The 25,912-nt window shown below is 37.3% G+C and overlaps 1 protein-coding gene across 2 annotated transcripts in view; it reads right to left on the bottom strand.

Annotated features, from left to right (window-relative positions):
- Positions 1 to 25,912, bottom strand: part of Kdm3 (Lysine demethylase 3) — a 590,511-nt gene that overhangs the window by 4,540 nt on the left and 560,059 nt on the right. For both annotated transcript variants that reach the window (XM_085942105.1, XM_085942104.1), the window contains 7 exons: positions 11,693 to 11,885; positions 11,408 to 11,536; positions 8,822 to 11,308; positions 8,399 to 8,543; positions 6,301 to 6,431; positions 4,276 to 4,590; positions 1,440 to 1,934 (listed from right to left, as the gene is read on the bottom strand). In XM_085942105.1, the coding sequence (XP_085798231.1) occupies positions 1,440 to 1,934; positions 4,276 to 4,590; positions 6,301 to 6,431; positions 8,399 to 8,543; positions 8,822 to 11,308; positions 11,408 to 11,536; positions 11,693 to 11,885 (3,895 nt within the window). The remainder of the gene's footprint in view (positions 1 to 1,439; positions 1,935 to 4,275; positions 4,591 to 6,300; positions 6,432 to 8,398; positions 8,544 to 8,821; positions 11,309 to 11,407; positions 11,537 to 11,692; positions 11,886 to 25,912) is intronic.

A 25,912-nucleotide genomic window follows, 5' to 3' on the forward strand; every position in this document is an offset into this window, starting at 1 on the left:
TATTTTTGTATAAATAATACCGATATAAACCTAATCTCCTTAAACTAGAATCTCATATTTGGTTTTATTTGAATGCGTCTTAAAAATGATTTACTTTTTCAGGTATTCATCAAAAGGCTTCCCTACTTACCCAAAATGTGATCATCACCGTGGTACAAAACCATAATTGATAATAATTCAACAACCACTGAAGACACCAATGAAAATCATCCATGTAAATGTTTTGAAGGGGAAGTAATAATAGATCATGATGATGCAATCATTGAATTGCTACTTTAATATTAACTTTTTTTATATTCGTACCTACTTTATATTATTTAAATAAAAAAAAAAAAATGAACTTGAACCACCTTTTATTATCTCTTATGGTCCCTGACTTTGTCAAAACATTGTTGTAGACCATGGTTTCCCAAACTATGAGTCGCGACCCACCAGTGGGTCGCAAGCGAATATTGAGTGGGCCCTCGCCACTGTATACATGAATTTAAAAAAATAGGAAGTGATAAATTTGATATTTCATTCAGCTATTTATAATTCATAAAAATTGAAATAAACTTAAGTTACGGAAAATATTGTGACAAAATAATAAATAATCACAAACAGTTAACGAAATTCTGGCTCTCAGCTGCTGATAATTATCCTTGCCTGTTCGATGAAGCTATGAAAGCCCTCCTCCTCTTTACTACCTCATATATTTGTGAGGTCGGATTTTCGGCTATGGTTAACATTAAAACTAAATACCAAAATAAATTGGATATATCAAACTCACTGCGATTAAAAGTAACTAAAGTTGAAGTTGATGCGAAAATTGTAATTAAGAAAAATAAGAAACAAATACATCCTTCCCATTGAAATAACTTTGTAAAAAAACCTTGCAGGTGTAGGTATTCAAGTAATATTTATTTTTTATTTAAGTTGTGTTTCTCATTTCAACAGTCTTTCATTCATATTGGTAACATTTATAAAAAATATATTTTTTATTTCAATTAGAACAAATAAAACAGCATTAAGTAGTTCCACGACTCGCCACTAGGGAATTTGAGCATTACCAATATTTATGCCCTCTTTTCTCTGACAGCTAAGAGATGGGTCCCAAGATTGGAAATTTTTGTTAGATGGGTCGGAGCCCAGTCAACTTTGGGAACCACTGTTGTGGACACTTAGAGGTCCATTGGTTTCAAAAACGGAAAATTGCCTGTTTTTTATCAAAAGCGGACATAAGCATTTTTAAATAATTAAATTATGTAGTAAGAATATCAATATACGAAAAATAATTTATGTTGCGTGATTCGCCTACTCGCTAACATTAGTCAGTAAAAAAAATATTTTTGATAAGTACCTATTGCTTTTCTGTATATTCGAAACAAAAAATCAACTCTCCTGAAAAATTTTGTAAATGGCTTATGTCCTACTTTGATATGTATGTAAATAATCCTCACCTGGAAAATCTTGTAGTTCCCAGGATGGGTGGGATTGATGAGCCTCAAAAGTTTCCCATCGCAGAGCCAAGAGTGCGGAATGTTGGGGTAAAGTTTCTTAGACTCACTCATCGTGAGCATTCGAATGGGCATAACATTAACGGCGGATCGCTTGGTTCTGTCAGACCTCACAAAGTGCTTCAGCTCAATCTTGATACCCTCCCCTGGCACCTTCCCTCGGTCCACCGGATCATCCATAACATGCGTTAGGATGTCATCCACGGCTTCCAAAGCAGATTTCTTGGAATTGGTGTCATCGTTGGACGTGAGTAGTTCCCGTAGAGTAGAGAAATTCTCCTCGGTGTCCGAATCTGAGTTGGAGGTGTCGTTGTCTTTCTTGTACTCATTTTTCACAGGTGCATCCGGCAGCCAACTCACTTCGGTCAGAGTGCTAACTTTGCTCTTGTCATCTGTGGATGGTGTTTCTTCATTTCCTTTGGCTTCTTCTTTTATTGGCTGTAATACAACAAAAATATTTTATTTTAATATGCATTGATTAAATATCAAGGTGTTCAATTTTTTTAAATCCAATTATGTTTAACTGTGTTAAATTTGTTTGTGTCTTTTAAACCAGTGAAGGTTCCTACAATCAAAACACTGTTTACAATTTCTGTATTCAATTTGCTAAAGAAATTGAGAGGTCCGGATTAATAAAACAGTTTTCAGATTATAGGACATGCACACAAATTGGCGGCAGGTGAAATAATAAACAAACAATAGTGCATACAGGTGGTCAATTTTGATAAATAGAGACTGACAACCCTGTACCGCTGATAATGTTTGCCAAATTGAGTTCATTCTTGCATTTTATAGAAAATATTCCTTAGCATGTGGTGGCATTCATTTATTCCAACTATATGGTGGCAACACTTGCAAATATACATGGCAACTCTAGTAACTCACACTTTTTGTATGAAGTTCGAAAAGGTGAGAATATCACAAAGTGTTGAACAGACCTGTTGTTACTGTCGTTGCTTTTGTGTTAAAACTATGTATCAATGACATTAATATGGACGAAGCATCTAGAAAATAAAATGACACTCACTTTGTGTCGGGTCTGCCGGATGGCGAAATTCATATTTTAATATCGGTATCCTACGCTCAAATGAACATTCCGCTTGCAAGCGATCTGGCGACACCGCTGGGTCTGCCCATACAAAATTTCTGACTGTCAGGTTTCAACTCCACCGTTATTATTGTGTTACAAAATGCCAATGTGCCTAGTTAAAAATTGTAAAAAAAATCTACTAAACACTCCAAGAAAGATGGGATATCACTTTTCATGTGTTAGTATTATTTATTATTTATAAAATGCCATTTTAAGATAATGTTTATTCAATGCAATTGAATGACAGAAACCATTGGACAGTCGCCTGTGATGCGCTGGGCTTACTTGCGTCTAATCTCCGAGAAGTCGTAAGTAACCGAGAATCTGTTTCTAACGCAATGAGTCATGACACTAATACGCCATTACAATAAAGGCTATATTACTATAAATTCTCGAAGCTTGTATCGCATAATGGAAATGGATACGTCATATGGTCACGTGACATCTACCTATACATCTGTGAATGACTTTCATGCACAATTTCTCGTGCGCGCCGGTATGAAGTGAGTTGTCCATTTAATATGTCATTGCTATGTATAGAAGTTAAAACATACAACATGCATTCAAACCGAACTCATTGCGCAATGAGCAACAAGAATTAATAAAAGTGCCAACGGAAGCTGGACGTAAATCAAGGAATATGGTCAATGTTAAAAAATGCAAACCAATAATAGATGAACGTTGCAAAAAAAGTCACATGTCACATTCTTATGATCAAAATCAGATATTAGAGTTTTTATAAGAAAACTAAGAATGGTTTTAGTAGTTAAAGTTACTATAACATGAGGTGCAGCAGTTTGAAGAAATAATAGGTCCCATTACATCTGCGACACTACCTGGCAAGGTCACATAGGTCACACTTTTAAAATGATAAATGTATTTCGTAGGTATTTGATTAATATGCAAGGGTTTTTTGATGTCATAGGTGTCATGGTGCCAATAGAAAGAATTGATACATCCCGTACGGCCGGCCACCTTGTGGGTCACCTGTCTCGCTCTAGCAACTGCGTGTGTGTTGCGAGCCTATCTTTAAGTTACTTAAAATGAATATTTTCAGGCCAAGTTGCAGTAAAATACATAAGGGCCATGCTGGTCACCCTATATAGGAAAATATACAGCAAGCGTGCCCGCCGGCGCTGAATACCAACTCAAGGGTAGGATTCCCTTTTTCAATTCAATTCAAATTTATTAATTTTTTACATACCGTGAACATAACAAATTACAAATTTAATACGTTCACAACATGACATTTAAAAACAAAGAAACAGTGTAAAGAAGAAATAAATATATGCAGTATCACAAAAACAGTATGAAAAGTAAAGTAAAAATAAAAATATCAAAATATAAAAAAAAATATCACAAAAAATATTAATTATAAAGCATAGAAGCACACCAGATGAGCTAAGTGGACCCTATTTTAAGAGTTTATAAAACAACGTGCACACATAGTCATCCTCACGATGGACTATATCAATATCCGAAGCGATTTGGGTGAAGAGAGTTATTGCCCTCCCAATTGGCATCACCAATGGCACGTTAAGTTCTGCTCCTTGCCAGTCACCAGTGACCCCCATGGCAATATTCGTTATCATAATTATTCGTCTATAAGTTATGACATCAAATAAGAAGCTTGATTTTATAGATTTGAGAGTTGACCACGATATTAAGACTTAATGAAAAATTACTCACCATCATTCTAGCCTTGATAGCGTCCGTGAGTATTCTCTGACAGCTTTTGACGGCGGCGGGCGAGGGAGCAGGAAGCAAATTGGCATCAGCGCAGTCGCACTTCTCGAGGGGAACTCCCCATAGCGCCCGAGCCGTGTGGACCATCTTACTCATGGTCGCCACCACATCGGCGGCGACTATCTGGGTGAGCATGAGGCGGGACTGGTCGTGCGGGCCTCGCGACGTGCAGGTCAACCAACCGTGAGGATCTCGCTCCCGGATGGCAACACTGCTCACCGCCGCCTTCCAGTGAGGGGCGGCGCCTTGCGCGCGGGTCTGCAATTTGACAATTATAAATTTATTGATATTGCATTTACAATAGACTGATGCTGATGATCAGTGAAGTTCATCGTTTATCAAGAGGCATAGGCACTCAAAAAGAAACATTTGTTCTACATTTTAAGAGTTAACACAGTATCTATTCGAAAAAAACCATTGGCTTCTCTACACATTTTATAGGGTTTCCCAACCGTTGGTCTGCATAAATTTTTGGACAGTCCACAAATAGTTGTCCCCTATTTTCATATGCATACGCCAAAGAATTTTAGCAAACCCTAGCAAAAATTGCCTCTTCCACCTTTTGATGATATCCAGACATAAACATTGTTATTTTACAAAGACATCATCGTATTCATGTGAAATCTTCTTTTTCGGCCATGTCACTAATAAAAAGTCAATGTCAAAATGTCAATGCACCGCTTTGTCTCTCGAAAACACTTGGTTATTAACTATTTTACAAACATGCATAATATTTTTTAAAACCAACATTCTCAAAATCCAGTTTCTGATTTTTTTTTTGCATCCTTAATCAGACTGTTACTAAATCAGAAAAGCAGTTTCACACTATAAGGAGATTCGGTTTTGTAGTTAATTAAAATTATTTTCAAGTAATAATTGAATTGGTGTATATGTTACACCGAATGTGCGAAATTGACTATTACATGAAATGGGCTAAATTTTGGCTAATTCATGTAATAGTCAAGCCTGTTGCCTTATTCATGAATAAGGTAAATTTTCTGCCGAGTACATGAAGTCGCCAGGGCATGGAATTCTTAAACTGTCAACATGACAGCAGAAAAAGTAAATATAATACGGATGATTTTATTAGTTATAATTGGACATAATATAATATTATTAGGTTAGGTTGGCTTAGGTTAGGTTAGGTTAGGTTAGATTAGGTTTTGAAATTCTGAATTATTCAACTGAATGTCCATTTTGAGGTTAGCTAACAAGTGTCAACAATACAATCGACCATTGCATGTACGATACCCAAGCACGAATCAAATCGCGAAAATACCTTTAAATAAAATTCATCCGTTATCATATTATAGTTCTAGTTTTTTTGCGCATAGTAAATGGACATGAACGTCATTTTAGTTATTGATTGGTATATTTTTATATTATAATCAATGACATTTGACACAAATTTGGTTAGTTGCAAAAAATACCACCGGAGCGCGACCACCTATTTCGACCATAGACAATATACGTATATTTTGACCAATCGACGAGCATTTCACACATTTAGTTTAGTTGCAAAAAATACCACCGTAGCGCTAGTATCTAATTTGTCCAAGACATGAAGTAGGCAGAAAAATTACTGCCAATTTCACGCACTCTCCAGATATTTTGTCTAATTCATGAATAAGACAACGGGCTTGCATTTTTCATGATTTAGGCAAAATTTTGCCCATTTCATGTAATATTCAATTTCGCACATTCGGCGTAACATATACATAGTAGACCTCCATTATGATGGTTTTAAAATAAAGATTTTTGTTATTTCAACAATAATTGATTTGATAGTGGTTTCTGGATAATATGAAGCCATCTTCAGAATGATAAAAGATAACTTGTAAACCAAAGACTCAAACTGTAAATTATTTTCCTTTTTTTTTAAATCATGTAAAATTAGTTTGGTTATATGGTTATAGTAACGTGAAGTTTCAAATGCAGTGCTATAAATTACGATAAAAATGTATGTACCTTATAACAGTCCAAGCACACAACAAAGCCACATTTGCCACACGTCCAATGGAAATTAAATAGAGTCGTCTCACAGACATCACACATCTCTCGAACACCCTGTACCACTCTCTTCCAAGCTATTGTCTTATCTGAAAACCACAAAACACATTGGAATCAATAAAGAAAAGGACTATTTCAAAGAATACTAATAATATAATTTTTGACACATTATCATTCATTATCTTCTTGCAAATTAAAAAGTAGGCATGCATAAAATTTCATTTAGGACAGGAAAGGTAAGCACTATGTAATATGTAGACTTGTAGAGTGTAGATCAGTGGTTCTCATGTGCGGCCACCAACATCATTTTCAGTATTTAATTTATGACCAAGTAGGAACTTAAAAACCATTTTAATAATATGACGGTTGAAAAATTTTGGTCGAAGTTATACGTTGACAAGAATGAAGTCAATTCAAAGAATTAGCAACAATCGCTTTATTAATATTGTCGATTTTCCTATTACTGTATACTGTGAGAGATCATTCAGTGTAATGCATTTCATAAAAAACAAATATCGAAGATGCCAGTTGACAGATCGTCGCTGTAGGATTGGTTTGTCGAATAGACCAAATGTCGAGACGAAAAACAAATTTCATAATCCTATATTTTTAAATACACGGAGATTGTTATTAAAATGTATTTAAATTGTTATTTTTACAGCATATGAATGATGTATTCATTACCATTACAAAGTAATTTAAAGAAAAGCATGGTTCTAGTCCATTTAGATACAAAAAACATTCTGCAAAGGTCGATTTCGACAAACCAATCCTATAGCGACGAGATGTAATCTTACAAGTAGCCATGCGGCTCGCATTGGAAAAAAGGAATATTGAGGAATTTCCATTTACATTATTTCTAAATAAATAGATATGTTTTTGATTAACTATTTCTTTTATTCAACAAATAATTCACAAGATTTAAGATTGTACTATTCTACTTATTGGACATACATAATTCTGAAAAACACACGTGCTTGACACGAGAAAATACAGCCAATAGAAAAAATCTAAAAAGGTAAGACACCCAGCAGGAATCAAACCTGTCTCTTGGGTTTGGCACCCTGCGCATTACCACTATGCTACGAGTGCCATGCTTAAATTGGGTCAAATTTTATATTAATATTTTCTCACGAGTGTTTTCAGAATTGAAGGGTGGAAATTACAAAGGTGCTAAGTATATCATCACGTCTCTCCAATGTTTTGTGTATATTAGTCAAATACTGGTTTTTACTAAACAGTAAAACTAAGTGTCATGTATAAAATTATATAAATATATATATTATATTATGTTCTTGGATTTTTTTCAATAAACAGTTTTTTCTACTTTTCTTATTCAAACCACTTAACAATTTTGTAATTTCCACCCTTCAATTATGTATGTTCAAATAGATATGATTCGGTCGTGGATTGTATGCGTACAAATACGTATACCGTTGTCAGCGCTACGGGCACACCGACTGCCAGGTAATTAGTAGCACTATCCACAGGCACACCATCGACCAACGGAATCATCGTTTTGTTTTTCTTCTTCTTCTTCGACCATATCCGATCCTAATAGGACCATATGGGCCTCCACAGAGTAGAGGTTTGTATTAACAGATTTTGTTTTTACGAGAAATGGATGTCAGCCACTTGCTCAACCTATTAGGTCCATACCCTGACCCACACACATATTGAAAAACAATATGTGTACTTGCCAGACCCAGGATTCGAACCTGGGACCCACGGCATGATAGTCCAACGCTTATGCCGCGCGGCCACCGTGGGCCACCGTTTTGTTTTTACTGTACTAAAATGTTCATATGTCTTTTATTAACACATGCTGACATAACATATTAAATGAACTTGTCTATAAATAAATTGACCCATTTTTTAAGTAAATAAAATTTAGCTTTAATTTTTCCAATCACAACAAAAGTGAAATTTGGTGTGGCCACCAGAATTTTCCATAGAACTGTCAATGTCAATTGAGTGGCCAGAGTTAAATTTCACATGAGAACCACTGGTGTAGACTGACATGCGTTAACAGTATTTATAATAAAATCATTCATACCTTCATTAAGATTATGATTCATGGCATCCTTCTCTTGTTGCAGCATATCACAGAATTGATTACCGATTTCCCTCAAGAGGAAAAAACTCATTTCTATATCTAACTTTGAATTGTTTGAAGGCTGGAGCCATAGCTTTTTATCTTCCTGTATAAAAATAAAAAAAAAGAGAAATCAGAATTATATACAATGCAACATTTCAAGAGATCTCTGAGGTTCAAAGGGAAATAGAGTTATGGTAGAAAATTGCCTGTAACGATCTATCGATGTATTATAAGCTTGATAGATCGGCATATTTCACACAAATTGCATAAGAATGATGAGTCAAAACAACATAAATAAATAAACAATATCGATATTAGAGTTTCTCAGAATTTACCATATTCAGTAAAAGAATTGATAAGATTTGAAATGAAAAATCTCACCTCTGAGGGATCGGTGTTTGGGTCCGAGAAGCCGGCGATGGCCAGCTGTCCATTCTTGGTGTAGCGCAGGCGTCGGAAGGCATAGAATCGGCAGAAGATATTGGTCATGTTTTTGGAGCGCTGGTGTGGGGTCCAGCGGCACTCGCGACACTTGGCCAGTTTGGGGGCCACTTCGCAGCAGGCGCTGTCCTGCAGGAAGCTCTCGCCTGTCTTCTTCAGTTGGCTGACAGGGGGCTTGGCGAACGGCGGAACAGGCGGATCGTCCTTCGACTTCCTACTCTTCTTGGAGTCATCCTCGTCGCCGTTCTTGTCTCCCTTGGAGGACTTGGGTTTCCTCCCTCTCTTTCGGGTCTCCTTATCTTTATCTTTGTCGGGGTCATCTTTGGGAGTGTCCCCGTTCCCGTTCCCTTCACTGGTTCCGTTGGCGGTCCGTTTGACACTGACAGCTCGGTTCAAGCTGTTTCCGGAATCGGAGTCTTTGTCACTTTCACTCTCCTTGTCGCTCTCACTTCCACTTTCGCTGACTGGTACCACTTTTTTCTTTTTGGTCTCTTCGGGGGCGTTCTTTTTCGTTCCTCCTCCCTTTTTTCTCTTGACTTTCGGAGGTTTCCTCTTGGGTGGCGTCTTGGCGCCCCTCTCTTGATCAGAGCTAGAGCTGTCTTCAGGTTTCCGTGGATCCTCGCAGTGGCCGTTAGGTTCTTTAGGGGGTGGTTTCCTAGACGCCTTGAGCGGTTTGGTCCGTGTAATACTGTTGACGGCCATCGAGCCCACCGCATGTAGGGAGAGGGCGGGATCAGGAAGGGGTCGGATGGCTGCGGGTGTCGGGGGAACGGCGGCCGCACTCGGTTCTTTCTCCCCCTGAGGGGCGGTTTCGTGTCGCTGCAGCCACGCCTTTTTGAGGTGTCGTACAGGAGTGACGCTTTCTTTGGGACTGAGAGAGGGCGCGGGCTGTGCCATCTCAACAGGAGCAGGTGCCGGCGATGACGAGGGGCATGGTGTCCGAGAGGGCAGACCACAAATCACCGCTTCTTGTTCAGAGACCTTGTCTGTCTCCTCCGGGACACCAGGGGGTCTTACGGCGCCGTCGGCCGAAGGTATTCTCACTGGGGAGTCTGTCGCTGCCCGGGGGGCTGGAGAGGTACAGTACGCCGCCGTATTTACCATGGTCGTGATGGTGGTTGCGGCGCTAGCAATTAGCGGGGTGGGCTCACTCACCCTCGAGAGGAGAGGCGATCCGTCGGAGGCAGGCGGGTATTGCTGGATGCATTCCATGCGAAAGGGCGGGCCGACTGATTCGATCCGTCTCTTTTTGCAATCAACCCCGTCTGAGGAGTTGGAAGGCGGGCCCGCTCTCCTTTTGGGCGATCGGTCCGACTCATCCCTCTCGGAGGAGACACCAAGGTCCAGCGGCTGCGTCTGATAGGATTGAGGGGTGGGGGCTGGATGGGCGGCAAGCGGGGAGGCCCCCGGAGGCATCGTGGACCGGGGGTCACCGCGCCAATGGGCGGGGGGTGGTGGTCGAGCAGGACAGCAATAAGCTGACGTCGCTGGAGATTTAGATACGAGAGGGACCACCTCCGTTGGAATTGGAGGCTCCCGAGGACGACATACTGGGATTCCGCTTGTGATTCCAGCATTGGGTTTACCATAGAAGTGTGGAGGAGCCGGGCTGGATACTTTTGGCTTGCTGGGCGCAGCCGGAGGCGCAGGTCCGGGACTCGGCTGCCGGTAGACATACCCTACGGGTGGCTGCCGGGCATATCTATCGAGAGGAGGGTGAGCAGCAGGAGCCGGGGCCGGGGCAGGATGGGGTCTGGATCTCACGGAGGGTGAAGCCTGCTGAGCAGGGGGAATTCCTCGATACTGTGGCTGCTGCTGTTGGTGCAGTTGGAGTTGCTGCTGATGTTGATGCTGCTGCTGCTGGTGCTGCGGATGTTGCGGGTGCTGCGGATGCTGGTTGGGGTGATGCTGAGGCTGCTGGGGATGAGGTTGCTGAGGGTGATGCTGCTGCATGTGGTGGGGTGGGGGCTGTAGTTGATGGTGTCTGGGCATATTATGTAAATAGTGTGCCGGGATCTCACCCCCCCGCGGTTTGGGTGACAGGGCTAGGTGCGCCTTCGCCTCAAGACGGTGGTGCGGGGTCTTCCCGTCGTGCTTAACTATGACGGAATTTTTGAGCTCACTCATGAGCGGCGGTGGGGTGGGGAGGGAGCCGTCTCGATCATGCGGACCGGCAGGGCTCTTTGAAACCGAGAGGCTCCCGTGGGCGGGCTGCGGTTTTTGGTGCTCCGGTTTGTGTTTCCCGTCTGGGCCGGGATACCCCGAGGTGCGGTGACTGGAATAGTTGTACATGTTAAAGTTGGGCTCCGCTTTCGGAAGCCCTGTGTGTGCCATAGGCTTCTCCGCAGGCTTTTGCGACAGCGATAGTCTGCCGTGAGCCGGAGGAGGATAGTCGTTCTTGGTCGGAGGGGGCACCGGCCGCTGAACCTGCGAAAAATAAGATAAGCCGTTTTATTCACCGTTCACTAAGGACCCGTTTCGATTGTGAATAGAATAGGTTCAAAGAATAACAGATGGTTAACTCACGGGAGCATAGTAAGGTCTTTCTCTAACGTCGAGTCGTTCTGCCGCCAAGGCCCGTTCGTGCTCTGACGGCGCTCCTCTGGCGGGTGGTGGGAGACTGTTCAAGATGCTCCAATTCAAGGTACGCACCCGCTGATTAAAAAAAACATATTTATTATTTAAATTTCGATTGCTTTTATGATAACAGCATCTGGAGACTCAAGGACTGATTACAAAAAGAAGCAGACATTTACGAAAATACTAAATAAATTGTGAATTTCTTGGGCTGATAAACAATGAGTGGCTCACCTTTTGGTTAGCTAACCGCAGGGACTCTTCAAAATGTTTATGGACGGCTTTCTCTTGTCTCCGTCTCTCCTGCTCGTCTCTCTCTTTTTCTCTCTCTCTCTCTTGCTCCCACTCCCGCTCCATCCTCTCTCGTTCCTTCTCCCTCTCCTTCAACAACTGTTGGTTTTCCATTTCCCGGACCTCTTGCTCGCGTCTTCATTTGAAACAAAAAGAAGAAGAAAATAAATACACTAGAATACAATTTCTTTACACAAAAACTAGAGGAATGTTGAAGCTAAGGAACATTCTGAAGCAATAAATAAAGTAGGAATGTGTGTGCACTGTTTTCCTCTCACATTTCACATCAATAAATCCTGGTTACTATTTGAGACGGTTTATCCAGGATTAACAAAAAAGTAAGCAGAATTATTTAACTATCATCTGCATTATACTGCAGTAGATAGTATTCGGTCAATGCTAACATTTTTATTTACATCACTGAATAATAACTTCGAAATCACTCATTCCATAAGTCGTAAATAAATAAATAACACATACTATATCAAAAAAAATTACATGAGACGAGAATAAAAATGGCCTCGAAAAGAAAGTTATCCGTAAACAGTGTCCTTTTTCAATGAGTACACTTAAATGAATAATATCATTATGCCAACTTAATAATACTGAAATGTCAAAAGCGTAGGTATAATTATTAATTGGAGAGGGGAACAGAGGTATTCGAAGGAAATAATATGACGTCTACCATGTCATGGGTGATAAAACTATTCTGATATAAAACAGATAATGTTTAGCTGCGGCCGGAATTTGTGGTCACATCCGGAGAAGGAGTGACTGAAGGAATGCATAATGTATTAATAATAATACATAATAGTATGTAGATGTATAGACACATAGATTAACGTCGACAGTGCTTCGGATGACCGTAACGGTGACCACCATCCTGTTCGCAGAACTGGTACAAGACACAAAATGATCTTCTGGTTTAATATATTGATGTAATACACTCTTCTAGAATCTATTGGCAGATACCATATTATTATGTAGTAGGTATTATTTTAGAGATACGCAGTGATTCAAATAAAATTGACGTGGAATTATGGATGCTACATCTTTCCTCATTATAATAATAATATGAATAAACATTTTAGTCAGATAACATGTTTCTTAAAAAAGTTTTACGTTCAAAAATTGAGAATAGTCACGTTTCGTTGATATCCCCGGTAATTATAGTCCCCTTATAAAAATAATCCTGTTGTCTGTACTATGCTATTTTTTCATGATTTAAAATATTGAATTATTTGTAATTTGTTTATTATATCATATCATAAACCAGAAGGTACGACTGCCACTGTCGAAAAAGTAACCTTTCAATATTAATTGTAAGTGTTATAAATGTTAGTATTTTTAAAGGATAATTTTAAGCCTAGGTATGTTGAATTTAATGAATATCAGTAAACAGACAACACAAAAGGTTAAATTTAATAGAAACGTCCGCCTATTGGACAAAATAACATACATATGTTCGTACTAGTCCATAATATAATCCATGGTTTCCCAAACTATGGGTCGCGACCCACCAGTGGGTCGTGAGCGAATATTGAGTGGGCCTTCGCCACTGTATACATGAATTTAAAAAAAAAGAAAGTGATAAATTTGATATTTCATTCAATTATTTATAATTCTTAAAAATTGAAATAAACTTAGGTTACGGAAAATATTGTGATAAAATAATAATAATTTGAATTGCCAATGCACTACAGATGGCTTGATTCGTTGCGTTGGATTTGTAACCCATTTCAAGACGACTTACCAACTAGTATGTCAACAAAAGCAAGTGAAGAACTCATTGATTTATCAGAAGATACGTCACTGAAAAATAGTTTCAATCGTAAACAGTTAACGAAATTCTGGCTCTCAGTTGCTGATAATTATCCTTCCTGTTCGATGAAGCTATGAAAGTCCTCCTCCTCTTTACTACCTCATATCTATGTGAGGTCGGATTTTCGGCTATGGTTAACATTAAAACTAAATACCGAAATAAATTGGATATATCAAACTCACTGCGATTAAAAGTAACTAAAGTTGAAGTTGATGCTAAAACTGTAATGAAGAAAAATAAGAAACAAATACATCCTTCCCATAGAAATAACTTTGTAAAAAAACCTTGCAGGTGTAGGTATTTAAGTAATATTTTTTTTTATTTAAGTTGTGTTTCTTATGTCAACAGTCTTTCATTCATATTGGTAACACTTGTAAAAAATATATTTTTTATTTCAATTAGAACAAATAAGACAGCATTAAGTAGTTCCACGACTCGCCACTGGGGAATCTGAGCATTAACAGTATTTATACCCTCTTTTCTCTAAGACAGCTAAGAGGTGGGTCCCAATTAAGAAATTTTTGTTAGATGGATCGGGGCCCAGTCAACTTTGGGAACCACTGAATTATAATCCATTAGCATCAGTAGTAATATGACACAATATGTGACATATGACATGAAATAACGACGAAAACTATTTGATATTTATAAAAAAAACCAAATATACTTTCTAGCGAAATGAATGTGTCACTAATCAATTCTGGCCGTATAAAAAAGAAAAACCGATTGAATGATAAAATTAATTATTCATATTGAAAACATTTGAAACACAAAATGATGTCATTCTTTCTGGTAATGCATTTAGAATAGATTTTAGTTGTTTTTTTCGTGTGACTAATAATTTAATTCGTACGCGGACAGCGTATTTTAATAGCAATCATTTATTATAATTGTGGAAGATAAAAAAAACCTCTTTAGGTCAAGGATATATACATAAAAAAACGCTAGCATTATCTAAATAACTCGAACGTTTTGCAGACATTTTTTTTAAGAATAAATAAAATATTGCCATCAACAGACTGGTGGACATGTGCATTTTTTTAGGCAGTACGTAATAATATCAATATGAATTTTATTTTAATATTATGTGTATCCGGCGAGAAAAATAATTATATCCGTGACGCCCGGGTCATATAAATGAAGTCAAGTATTCGAAAGCCATGAAAGAGTGGTAGAACCGTGACTTCAGATCTGCCAGAGTCGGGTATTGAAAGAAGTAGACCAGAGGATCGATGAGTTTGCTTGAGGCAGACCAGAGTGCAATGTCACAAATAAAATAACCTTGACTGAGGATTAGGCGAAAATGGAATGAAAACCTAGTTTAGGCAGGGTTTAATCATTAATCTTTAAAAACTAACCAACACCACCTGCAATTCGTATTATTTGTTAAAAAAAAAAACAAATAAGTATGACTGAAAAAGATTAGTGTGCACTATTGCTGTTGGATCACCACACAGCCTACTTCCAATAAAGTATCCCATTATTCTTAGGTCCAATTAAGCTCGAAAAAAAAACCGAATGAAAATGTATCATAACTAGACAGAGAAAATAGATTTTATGACATTGTCATATGAATACGTGTATTAAATAAGGCTCTAAGTACCAAAAAGTAGTATTGCCTGTAGTTACAAAATACCGAGTCATTGCAGTAAAATTTCATGAAGCAGACCTTTTGAAAAATGTAGTTTTACAGTGTGAAGCAATCACGGCAGCTTCTATAATTTTAGGTATTAAGAACTCGCAAGTGTCAACACACCATCGTCAGCTATTTTATATTGAATGCCATTGACCACTGCAGTGCTACTTACACCATTATAAATAAAACACGCCAACGGACTTACAACGTCGACAGGTTTAATTATATTGCTGTATTTTTTGACTTGCTTGAGGCACTTAGACTATAGTTGAAGTTATTGGCGTTGGTATGTAGAACATTTTTCTATAAAAATGTCTGTTTTTATTTTTTTGGTACTTAGCGCCTTAATTAATACACGTATTCATATTACTATAAACATAGTGTGTCCAAGTGACAGAAGGTGGAATAGGTATTCGTGTTTTTTTTTTTTTTTTTAATCTTTTATAAAACAGTGGATGCGTTTTGAATATGGAATGGTTACATAAAAACATAATATATCGGAAAATAGCCATTATGATTTTAACATAATATTTATGATCACTGGTAATTTTATTTGAATTATGTCAGTAGGTACTACTTTAACCACGTCTTAATATTTTTGAAAGGAGAAATAATGTGGATGACGAAATTAATAGATTATTTTAGGAAAATTCCTCACATGACACTTGAATAAATAGTAAAAATGTTGATACACATGTTGCGTGAATAAAAAAAATATTAAATGAAAACGATTACATACAATACTGATATCAACTAGTTTGTATACCTTATATACATATAAGCACAGCTGCAAATGGCAGGCTTTTGAATAAACGCGAGAATGCTTTGGAAAATATATTATAATATGCAAATATTACATTATTGCTGAGTAAATATTACAAGAAAAAACACGACGTCGAGTAACTCATGTCGCAAAATGTTTGATGATGAACTAGACGCGACATTTTGATCTGATGTTCCAGATACCAAATATGTATTTTATCCAGTATGAATACAATCTACTTTATTCTGCCTACATAAACTGAATAGTCTCAAGTCACGTGCATGTCAAAATGGAATTAATAAGTTTGTGAAATTGTTCGATTACTATAGGAAAATTCATATTATGTTTGTGTTTTTACGACTAAATAAACAAACCTGTCATTACGAAAAGAATTATTATACTATGGGAAATCAGTAGGTACATACTATATTTGGCTATTCGCTGCGGACCTTTTAATTAATATTTAATTACCACATTTAAATAACATGCTAAATATATCTAATGGCCACCTGATGGGCAACGCATCAGTTGCTTTGGACGCAGAATAAATCCTGTGGCGCAATGCAGTCGTTCTTTCACCGGCTGCTTTCTCATAACCTTTCCGACATTCTATGCACATGCAGGATTCGACGCAGTCTGCATTTTCATGACACGTGATCTATTCGTCCCCATTATGTTATACCTCGACCTCCAAATGCCGTTCTTCAACAGCCCCAAAGATTATATTCGAGACACTCTCCTCTCCTCTCCTCTCAAAGGTCTTTTACTTATCCAGATTGCTGAGTGTCCCGAATTATATAAGATAATACCTATATTTTGTTATTATGTCATGTCAGGCATGCCGAACTTCAAGTAGACTGTAATCTACTATTGCGCATCAGAACTGGCAGTGATCAACCACACTCTCCCATTACTATTCTTCAACATGAACAAACGTATTTGGCCTAGGACACTGGTGCGTTATAAATTAAACCATTGTCTTTCACTATCACACAGAAAGACTCAATCTCCCATTACTATTCTCCTACTGTGCAAAGAGCCTACTGCATGACGGTATATAACTACGCCTAATCTAAAGTGAGAGGATTTGCATTTTCTTTCACTCCTACAGCAGAAAGTGAGTGATGCAATACGAATCAAGCGATGATATAAGGTCACACGATTTTCCTTATAGTTATGCAAATAAAAATACTATGGCAAATGCTAACCCTTCAAAATCCAAAATCGCAATGAAATCATACGTAGCAATCAAAGTAAATTAATACTATTAAAATTAGACTGCATTAACTGCCGTAGAGTTAAATATTTTGGAATACAAAACATTAATAATTATTCATACTACAATAATTAATTCAGAAATTCGTAACTAACTCAAAAATGCGGTGACCCATAAATCAAATTTATCTGATAACTTGTCAATCAATCTGTTCGATACGCTGACATTTTAATTCCTGTACAAATATCAAAATAAAAAAAACAAGATTCGAATCTCTCCACATTTATTAAACTGACAGTGGACACGGAGAATGTCCACGAGAAAAATATAACAATTAGGAGTTGTGACGAATGTTTCCACGAAAATCTATGATCGAAAACTTCAAACTAGTGATAATAATATAACCTACCCCGTGCCACACATTACTAGGCCTAATAATTGACCAAATGAGTCCGTAGTTTTTTAGTCCTGTGAATGTCCCCACACAGCTAAAATTGCCACGCCCCCCCCCCCCCCCCGCACACAATGCGTTGCTTTTATTGAATTTATTTTTTAAATATCCATGTGAGAAAAACAAAGAAAAAATTGAAGTAAACGTTCCACCTGCATTAATTTAATGACTAATTTTATTAGTTGTAAAACATGACATTCTTCTTCGATATCTGTTCTTGTAAAAACAATATTACTAATTACGACATATATTTTTCGTGGGACATATTATTGTAAATGACCGTTGGCAACACTGGGTCAGGACTGACTTGAACGGTTCTCTCCTTTCGGGACCTACATAATCATTCAAGATATTCCCAGAGGACCTGGTTAGTATCATGTGAAATACAGAGACATACATGTAGGTAAACCGATCCACTTCTTGCCAACAAAGCCTCCATGGGTCAGTTAAGTAGTGATCCACTACTTTGACACCACAGGATATGTAATATATATAACATGCATGGATATAATTTCAAAACAAGTGCAAGATGTAGGTAGATGGGCACTATTTCAGAGTGTTTACATCGCTCTGACCAACTCCGCTCTTTCTCCACACAGACCGAACAATTGAACGCTATTTACAAAGACGTGTAATAATATTTTTAACCAAACTGTATTTGTACCTATCAGTACAAGATCAGTAGTGTTACTAATATGACAATAAGTCAAATTAGTGACAGTCAAATCTTTACTACCTACTCCCAAATTAATTTGTAACTACAACAAAAAAGTAGCTCCAATATATTTGGAGCTACTTAGCTAATTATATATTAGCAATTATTATAATATATGCACTATGGTGCTAAATGAATGTGTGAAATTAGAATTAATAATTTTTATTTAATTAAATGTAAGAAAAAAATGCGCGGAAAATTAAATTTAATTATGCATACTGCCGGATGCCATTATCTATGGAAGATTACGATATGGCGGTAGTTTTTTTTCAGAATCCAAAATCTGAATAATAATTAAAATTAAAATAACGTCAATCGCTTTGAATAATAAATATGCATAAATAAATTAAATAAATTTTATCATTGAGATTATTTCACAAGACATTATACAAAAAAGGCGGATGTATGTAATATATATTTTTGTATACATATTGATATAAATTCAGAATGTGTGTCACTGTTCGCTAGTTTAAAAAAATAGATGTATGTTATTGACAAGTCGGTTGGAAACGATCCAAGTATTTTTGAATGTCGTGTTGACAAAATTAATTGATTCGATAGCCTACTTCGCTTTTTAAATGACTAAACATTTTAATGACAATGATTCGGAGTAAGTGAATTTATTATAACATTATTTGTATTTAATGTATGTATTGTTTATGATTAATGATAATCATTGTGTCCATAGTGTGATGCATGTTGCGGATAATGAACAGGGATCGAAAACGAAATAAATGCGTCAACAGGCTCAACTACAAAATGATAATTGTGCAGGAGCAAAAAGAAGAATGAAATCGTTATTGGTTGGAAAATGGGTTTAATATCAAATAAATGAATTTATATATTGATTTCTCATTTATTTTGAAATATAATAAAAGTGAAAAAAGTAATAAATACATATTAACACACCCTCAATAGCACGACACAAATTTGGCTAGCTCACTTGTTAGTGCACGTACCATAGGGTGGTTATTTAATGTTTATAGTTTTTTTTGGAAATGTATACAATGTGAATTAAAGTCTTAAAGAAAATATTAAAATCTGTTTATTTATTTATTTTGTTATAACACGGTTTTTATCATTTAAAACATTTCAGGGTTTATACATCTAATTTTTAACTTTATATAAAAAGGATTATTTATTTAGGAACTTATTTTTTAATATTCAATTGATAATTTTTACTTATTTAGTTATTAACTGGCACGCCATAAAGGAGCGTGGGTTTTATACTATATTCCTAGAGGAGCCGAATCGAACTCAACTATCCTATCAGAAGAGCGAAATCGAACTACATTACTACCTTATTAGAAGGACAGAATCGAACTGATCTTAGACTAATATACTTTTGAATTGACGCACTCGATCTCGGGAGAGGCCTTATTTTTTTAAAGCCTGTCCCCCTTCAGAGGCACCACCTAATTAGCAGTGCGATCGCGCGTATTATTCCTTAACATTTAATTTGTTATAAACTCTTATTCTAATCTATAAACAATTAGGTAAAATTATTTAAAGCATAATTACGGAAGAAAGCTATGTAGAAAGTTAAGTATTTAAGAAGTTATTTCAATTTCCAAATTATAAAAACATATCTCCCGCCGAAAATTGTCTCTTTGTTTAGAATCGGTGTGAGCGGTGCACACACACTATCAAAATAGTCCCGATTCACGCATATCGAGTGATTGACAGAATACGCAGTGCAGTGCGTGTATTATTTTAAATTTACAGATTTTATTTAAACACGTTATTTATTTTAAATTATAAAATGCAGCTACTGAATTTAATTATACAAAACAAAACTACTGAGTTTAATAGTAACCCTCTTCGGTAATTTTGCTATACATATTATTATATTTTAATCCTCGCTTACATTTATTTATCTCAATTCTCATTTACTCCGGCATTCATCTCCTTTATAGTATAACAATTTTACATCTTCCTCACATACCAGTATACATATTTATTATTAAGATATTTCTTTATTTAAAACTTACGTGCTAGGTACATACCATATTATTTGAAATCATAATTAAACAATTTAAATATTTACTTAATCTATTGACTCCATTCGTCACCTCGCATACTTGTTTCAATTTACCAAATTCTTCCCACCTAGTGTACACCAGTGCATACACAGGGCGAGGACTTAAACTGAAATAGAAAAATAGATTGACGATTTTCCAAGGGATTTTAGTTACGAGTTTTATAAAGCCGCCGGGGTAAAGATTAGGTGACAATGTTTGGGCCATCAAATATATATTATATTATCATAGATATTTAAACGGTATTTTATGTTGGTGTTAATTCGCCCCTAATTTTTGATGCACAAACGTCGATCCCAATCTCACGGCCACGTACTTTGTCCTTTGGACGATCGTCAATACATGTTATGGTACATACATTTACATTTTATTTAGTTATACGATTCAAACTTTAAAGTCTTAAAAGACTTGTATTAGCCTACAATCCTGATAGGTTATTGGGGAATCTGGTTATATGTTTTTGTTAGATATGACGTAATTGGTTACGTTGTCAAAAGCGTTAGAACTTACTTTCGTTATTCATTTTATTTAGTTAATTGTTTACTTCTAGTCATCTCCTCAAGATGCCGTTGTGCGGGATTATTGAGTGTGCTAGGTATATTTATTTTATTTTCCAGTCATCCACTCAAGACGTCGTTGTGCGAGATCATTGAGTTTTGCTGGGTATATGTTTTTCGTATTGATGTCTAGAATATCAATCGTTTTTAGTTTTCTTTTTATTTTATTTTATTTCTTTTTGAGCGTCGGTCGCGTCTTTTGTCCACGTCGAGCTCATCTTTTCACTGGGTGAATAAGTGTTGTGTCATGAGGGACTGTACCCGTCGGTACAGTGGTTGTCCTCTGGCGAGAGGCGTCTAAGGCAATTTTCACCTCACTAAGCGGTATATCATCGTCAGTCAATCCTTCTACGTCAGGTACCTTTGTCAAGGAGAGATTATGGTTAGTTGTCCCGGTTTCGAACCCGGTTACCTGCCCCTCTTCCCCACAAGATTCCGAGGACGTTTCTGGAGTCCTGATTCTTTTCCAATTTCTCACTACTTTGTCACTTTTTGACGTCGACGCTTCACATGTCCTTCCAGTTGCATCATCATGTCCCAGGGACAAATCATTTGTAGACTCGTCACGATACGGCGACGCAGGCGGGGAGTGTACAGTTCCCTGCGCTATGTCGTGTCCAGTGGTCGTGTCTCGTCTTGTAACGATGTCCTGAGTATCAGGTACTTCCTGAAGGGATGTGTTCGGTGCCTCCGTGTTATCTTCCTCTTCTTCTTCATCGGTATTACTATGCTCCAGTTCTGGTACAATCGGCGGGTAATACTTGCGTAAGTGGTCCACGTGGAACTTAAAAGGTCTGCCCCGACGCAATACGTAGTACGATACCCGACCTACCTTCCATATAATTTTATGAGGCCCCGACCAACGAGGGTCAAGGCCCGAATTCGCCCCTGGCCTCGTCTTTGGAAATTCTTATATTTCACACTTTTATTTCCTATATTCTTTACATGTACGCCACTGTCAATTTTCTCAATATGTACCAACACTGCTATTATATTAGATTATAATATTATCTATATCAGATGCCGTTGCATCATTCTAGAATAATGTCAAGCACGTTATGTTATTTTATTATCCTTTTCTTGAAACCAGCCGATGGTAACGTAATTGTTTTATTTTTATATTTAATAGCTATATGGCGTCATATACAAAGACAAATTTAATTGTTCTCGACTTGTAATATTTCGTAAGTCACGCATTTCACGCGATGACCCGCCACTAATATCTAGATGCGTAACATTTTTATGCGTTGATTTATCGAACGATGGCATTTTCGATGTTTTGTTTTTTGTAGTCTTGTTATCTTGAATATTTCTACATTTATTATACACATCTATTTTATTAGAATTTATTACCTGAAAGGTTTTCAAAGGATTATACTTAAAGTATTTATTCAACTTTGCATAAGACATTTTTATATTCTGTGTAGGACAAAGAGAATATTTGTTTACAGTTTCGTAAGGCGTTTCAAAATTTTTACGCGCCATAATATGAGATGGTTTTTCTAATTTTATCAGCTCAGTCTCGGTATATAAACAATGACTTACGGTTTTTCTGTGGGAATTCTCTCCAACGGCCGCATCGTGGAAGTCACGTACACCATTTTTTTCTGACATTCTACATTCATTCAACCTTTCACACTTATTAATATTTTTATCTTTAAGTAACTTATTATTTAAACAAACGTCGGCGAGCAATGCCTGTGATTTTACATCTCTTTCTTTTGAATTTACATTATTATTTTTAAAATAGGTATTGGCATTGTCCGTCGAAGTATTGTTTCTATTTTCTAAAATACCACTTAACTTCACAGGCTTTTTAAGAAAGTTACTATGACACTTTACACTAGTAGACTTTGGAAGAAAGTTCTCAAACGTATCGCCGTCATGTGGGGAGACATCAGCAGCGTCCGGACTCCTAACCTTGAGTCGGAGGCGGTGACCAGGCCCTGCGTCGCCTCCTCATTGTTGTGACTGGTCTTCTCGCCTTGATGCTTCCTGGTTCCTTCTCCAGGCTGGATAATCGGGGCATGTGTAATTTTCGTGGTACCCGTTCCTGCAGATTTGGCACGGCCGGGTACCATACTCGTGAGGCATTCGAGGTCTACCATTTAAAAATCCCCTTCCTCGTGTTGCGGATCCTCGAACATAACCTCCTTCCGGTGCATTTCTTGGGCCGTTATTTATAGGCCTTTCGAATGGCGGAGGTGGTTCATGGCGTATATCAATTTTAGGGGCTTGTCGTCCTACTGAAGCGCGCGTATTGGTCCGCTCCTGGTTTCCGCTGCAGTTGCATGGGCATCCGCATTCCTTTTCTTTTGGTCGTTGCCCTGCCACTACTATTTGTGTTTTTATTTTCGTTGGCTTCAGTCGCTTGGTGATCTCCATGAGTCCTTCGAGATTGGACCAACCTGATTGGCCCACTCGCAACTGGTCCCTCTCATTTAGGAGCTCGAAGAAGAGTTCGGCCAGCTCTTCGCTCGATTCTTTAGGTAAAAGAACCGTCGCCAAATCTTTTTTGTTGAGCAGAAAGCTGAAAGCATCTTCATCAGCTCGCTGCTCCACTCGTTTGAGGTTGTCTTGTTGTTCACGACGTCTCATGGGTGATTCGAAGTGTAACTCCAGTCGATATATAAACGACTCCCAGGAATCGTGTGAAGAGATAGTCTTTCCCCATATCTTCGCTTCCTCCCGAAGACGATTCAGCGCTAGTCCCGTCCAGCTTTCGGGCGAGCTTTTGGCCAATGCAAAAAACTCCTCACATCCTTTTATAAAACCGGCCACTCGATATTTAGGATTTCCGGTGTAAAATACTTCTAATTCAGGCCTCAAGGCCCACGGAGCTTGGTATGAGTGCGGCGCTACCGACGTAATCTCTGGCATTGACTTCGGTGTTGTCAGTGATGTCACTGTCGGCAGTGTCATTTCCACTCGTGGTCTGATATCCAGTGACAGCGGAGCAGTTTCTAATTTTGAAATAGGAGTCAGCACCTCCTCCTCCAAAAGGTTGGGGTCCTCCGAATTATTTTTGGCCATGGTGCGAGTCTTGGAGCGCGTTAGCATTTATACACATGTATTATTATATTTAAAAATTTTTTTTTTTTTTTGCGTTTTACCAGGTCATGGTTCCGGAAGAAGCCATGCACTTCCTCAGCCTGCACGTTATGGGCGCCAAAATAACACACCCTCAATAGCACGACACAAATTTGGCTAGCTCACTTGTTAGTGCACGTACCATAGGGTGGTTATTTAATGTTTATAGTTTTTTTTGGAAATGTATACAATGTGAATTAAAGTCTTAAAGAAAATATTAAAATCTGTTTATTTATTTATTTTGTTATAACACGGTTTTTATCATTTAAAACATTTCAGGGTTTATACATCTAATTTTTAACTTTATATAAAAAGGATTATTTATTTAGGAACTTATTTTTTAATATTCAATTGATAATTTTTACTTATTTAGTTATTAACTGGCACGCCATAAAGGAGCGTGGGTTTTATACTATATTCCTAGAGGAGCCGAATCGAACTCAACTATCCTATCAGAAGAGCGAAATCGAACTACATTACTACCTTATTAGAAGGACAGAATCGAACTGATCTTAGACTAATATACTTTTGAATTGACGCACTCGATCTCGGGAGAGGCCTTATTTTTTTAAAGCCTGTCCCCCTTCAGAGGCACCACCTAATTAGCAGTGCGATCGCGCGTATTATTCCTTAACATTTAATTTGTTATAAACTCTTATTCTAATCTATAAACAATTAGGTAAAATTATTTAAAGCATAATTACGGAAGAAAGCTATGTAGAAAGTTAAGTATTTAAGAAGTTATTTCAATTTCCAAATTATAAAAACATATCTCCCGCCGAAAATTGTCTCTTTGTTTAGAATCGGTGTGAGCGGTGCACACACACTATCAAAATAGTCCCGATTCACGCATATCGAGTGATTGACAGAATACGCAGTGCAGTGCGTGTATTATTTTAAATTTACAGATTTTATTTAAACACGTTATTTATTTTAAATTATAAAATGCAGCTACTGAATTTAATTATACAAAACAAAACTACTGAGTTTAATAGTAACCCTCTTCGGTAATTTTGCTATACATATTATTATATTTTAATCCTCGCTTACATTTATTTATCTCAATTCTCATTTACTCCGGCATTCATCTCCTTTATAGTATAACAATTTTACATCTTCCTCACATACCAGTATACATATTTATTATTAAGATATTTCTTTATTTAAAACTTACGTGCTAGGTACATACCATATTATTTGAAATCATAATTAAACAATTTAAATATTTACTTAATCTATTGACTCCATTCGTCACCTCGCATACTTGTTTCAATTTACCAAATTCTTCCCACCTAGTGTACACCAGTGCATACACAGGGCGAGGACTTAAACTGAAATAGAAAAATAGATTGACGATTTTCCAAGGGATTTTAGTTACGAGTTTTATAAAGCCGCCGGGGTAAAGATTAGGTGACAATGTTTGGGCCATCAAATATATATTATATTATCATAGATATTTAAACGGTATTTTATGTTGGTGTTAATATCCTACGTTTTTGTGCAGTTTCATACACAATGAGCTTTTTTTCCTTGAACTACACTTCATTTACGAAACAATGCAATCTATTTTGGTAGTTTTAATGATACCATTCTTGAGCACTTCTTCTGTTGAACAAATTGGAATTAAAATCTCAAAAATGAAAAAAATGCAATGAACATGTTTTTGCCTGTACCCCCTTCAAATGTGATGGATGTGGAACACCAACTTAGACCCATCAAACCATCCCGTCCCGCACCGCAGTCAGTCTTCGTCGAGCGTATCACGAGGCTCTACGACATTTGGGTATGAAACATTAGCAGTTTTTTACGCCTGGGAATGTCTCAGAAGTAACTACCCAAGACTGAAGTTACCACGCACCTCAAGTATGTGTTAA

Source organism: Rhyacophila brunnea, unplaced genomic scaffold, assembly GCF_057557595.1.
Source record: "Rhyacophila brunnea isolate RB1 unplaced genomic scaffold, BYU_Rbru_1.0 scaffold_14, whole genome shotgun sequence".
Classification (NCBI taxonomy): Eukaryota; Metazoa; Arthropoda; class Insecta; order Trichoptera; family Rhyacophilidae; genus Rhyacophila; species Rhyacophila brunnea.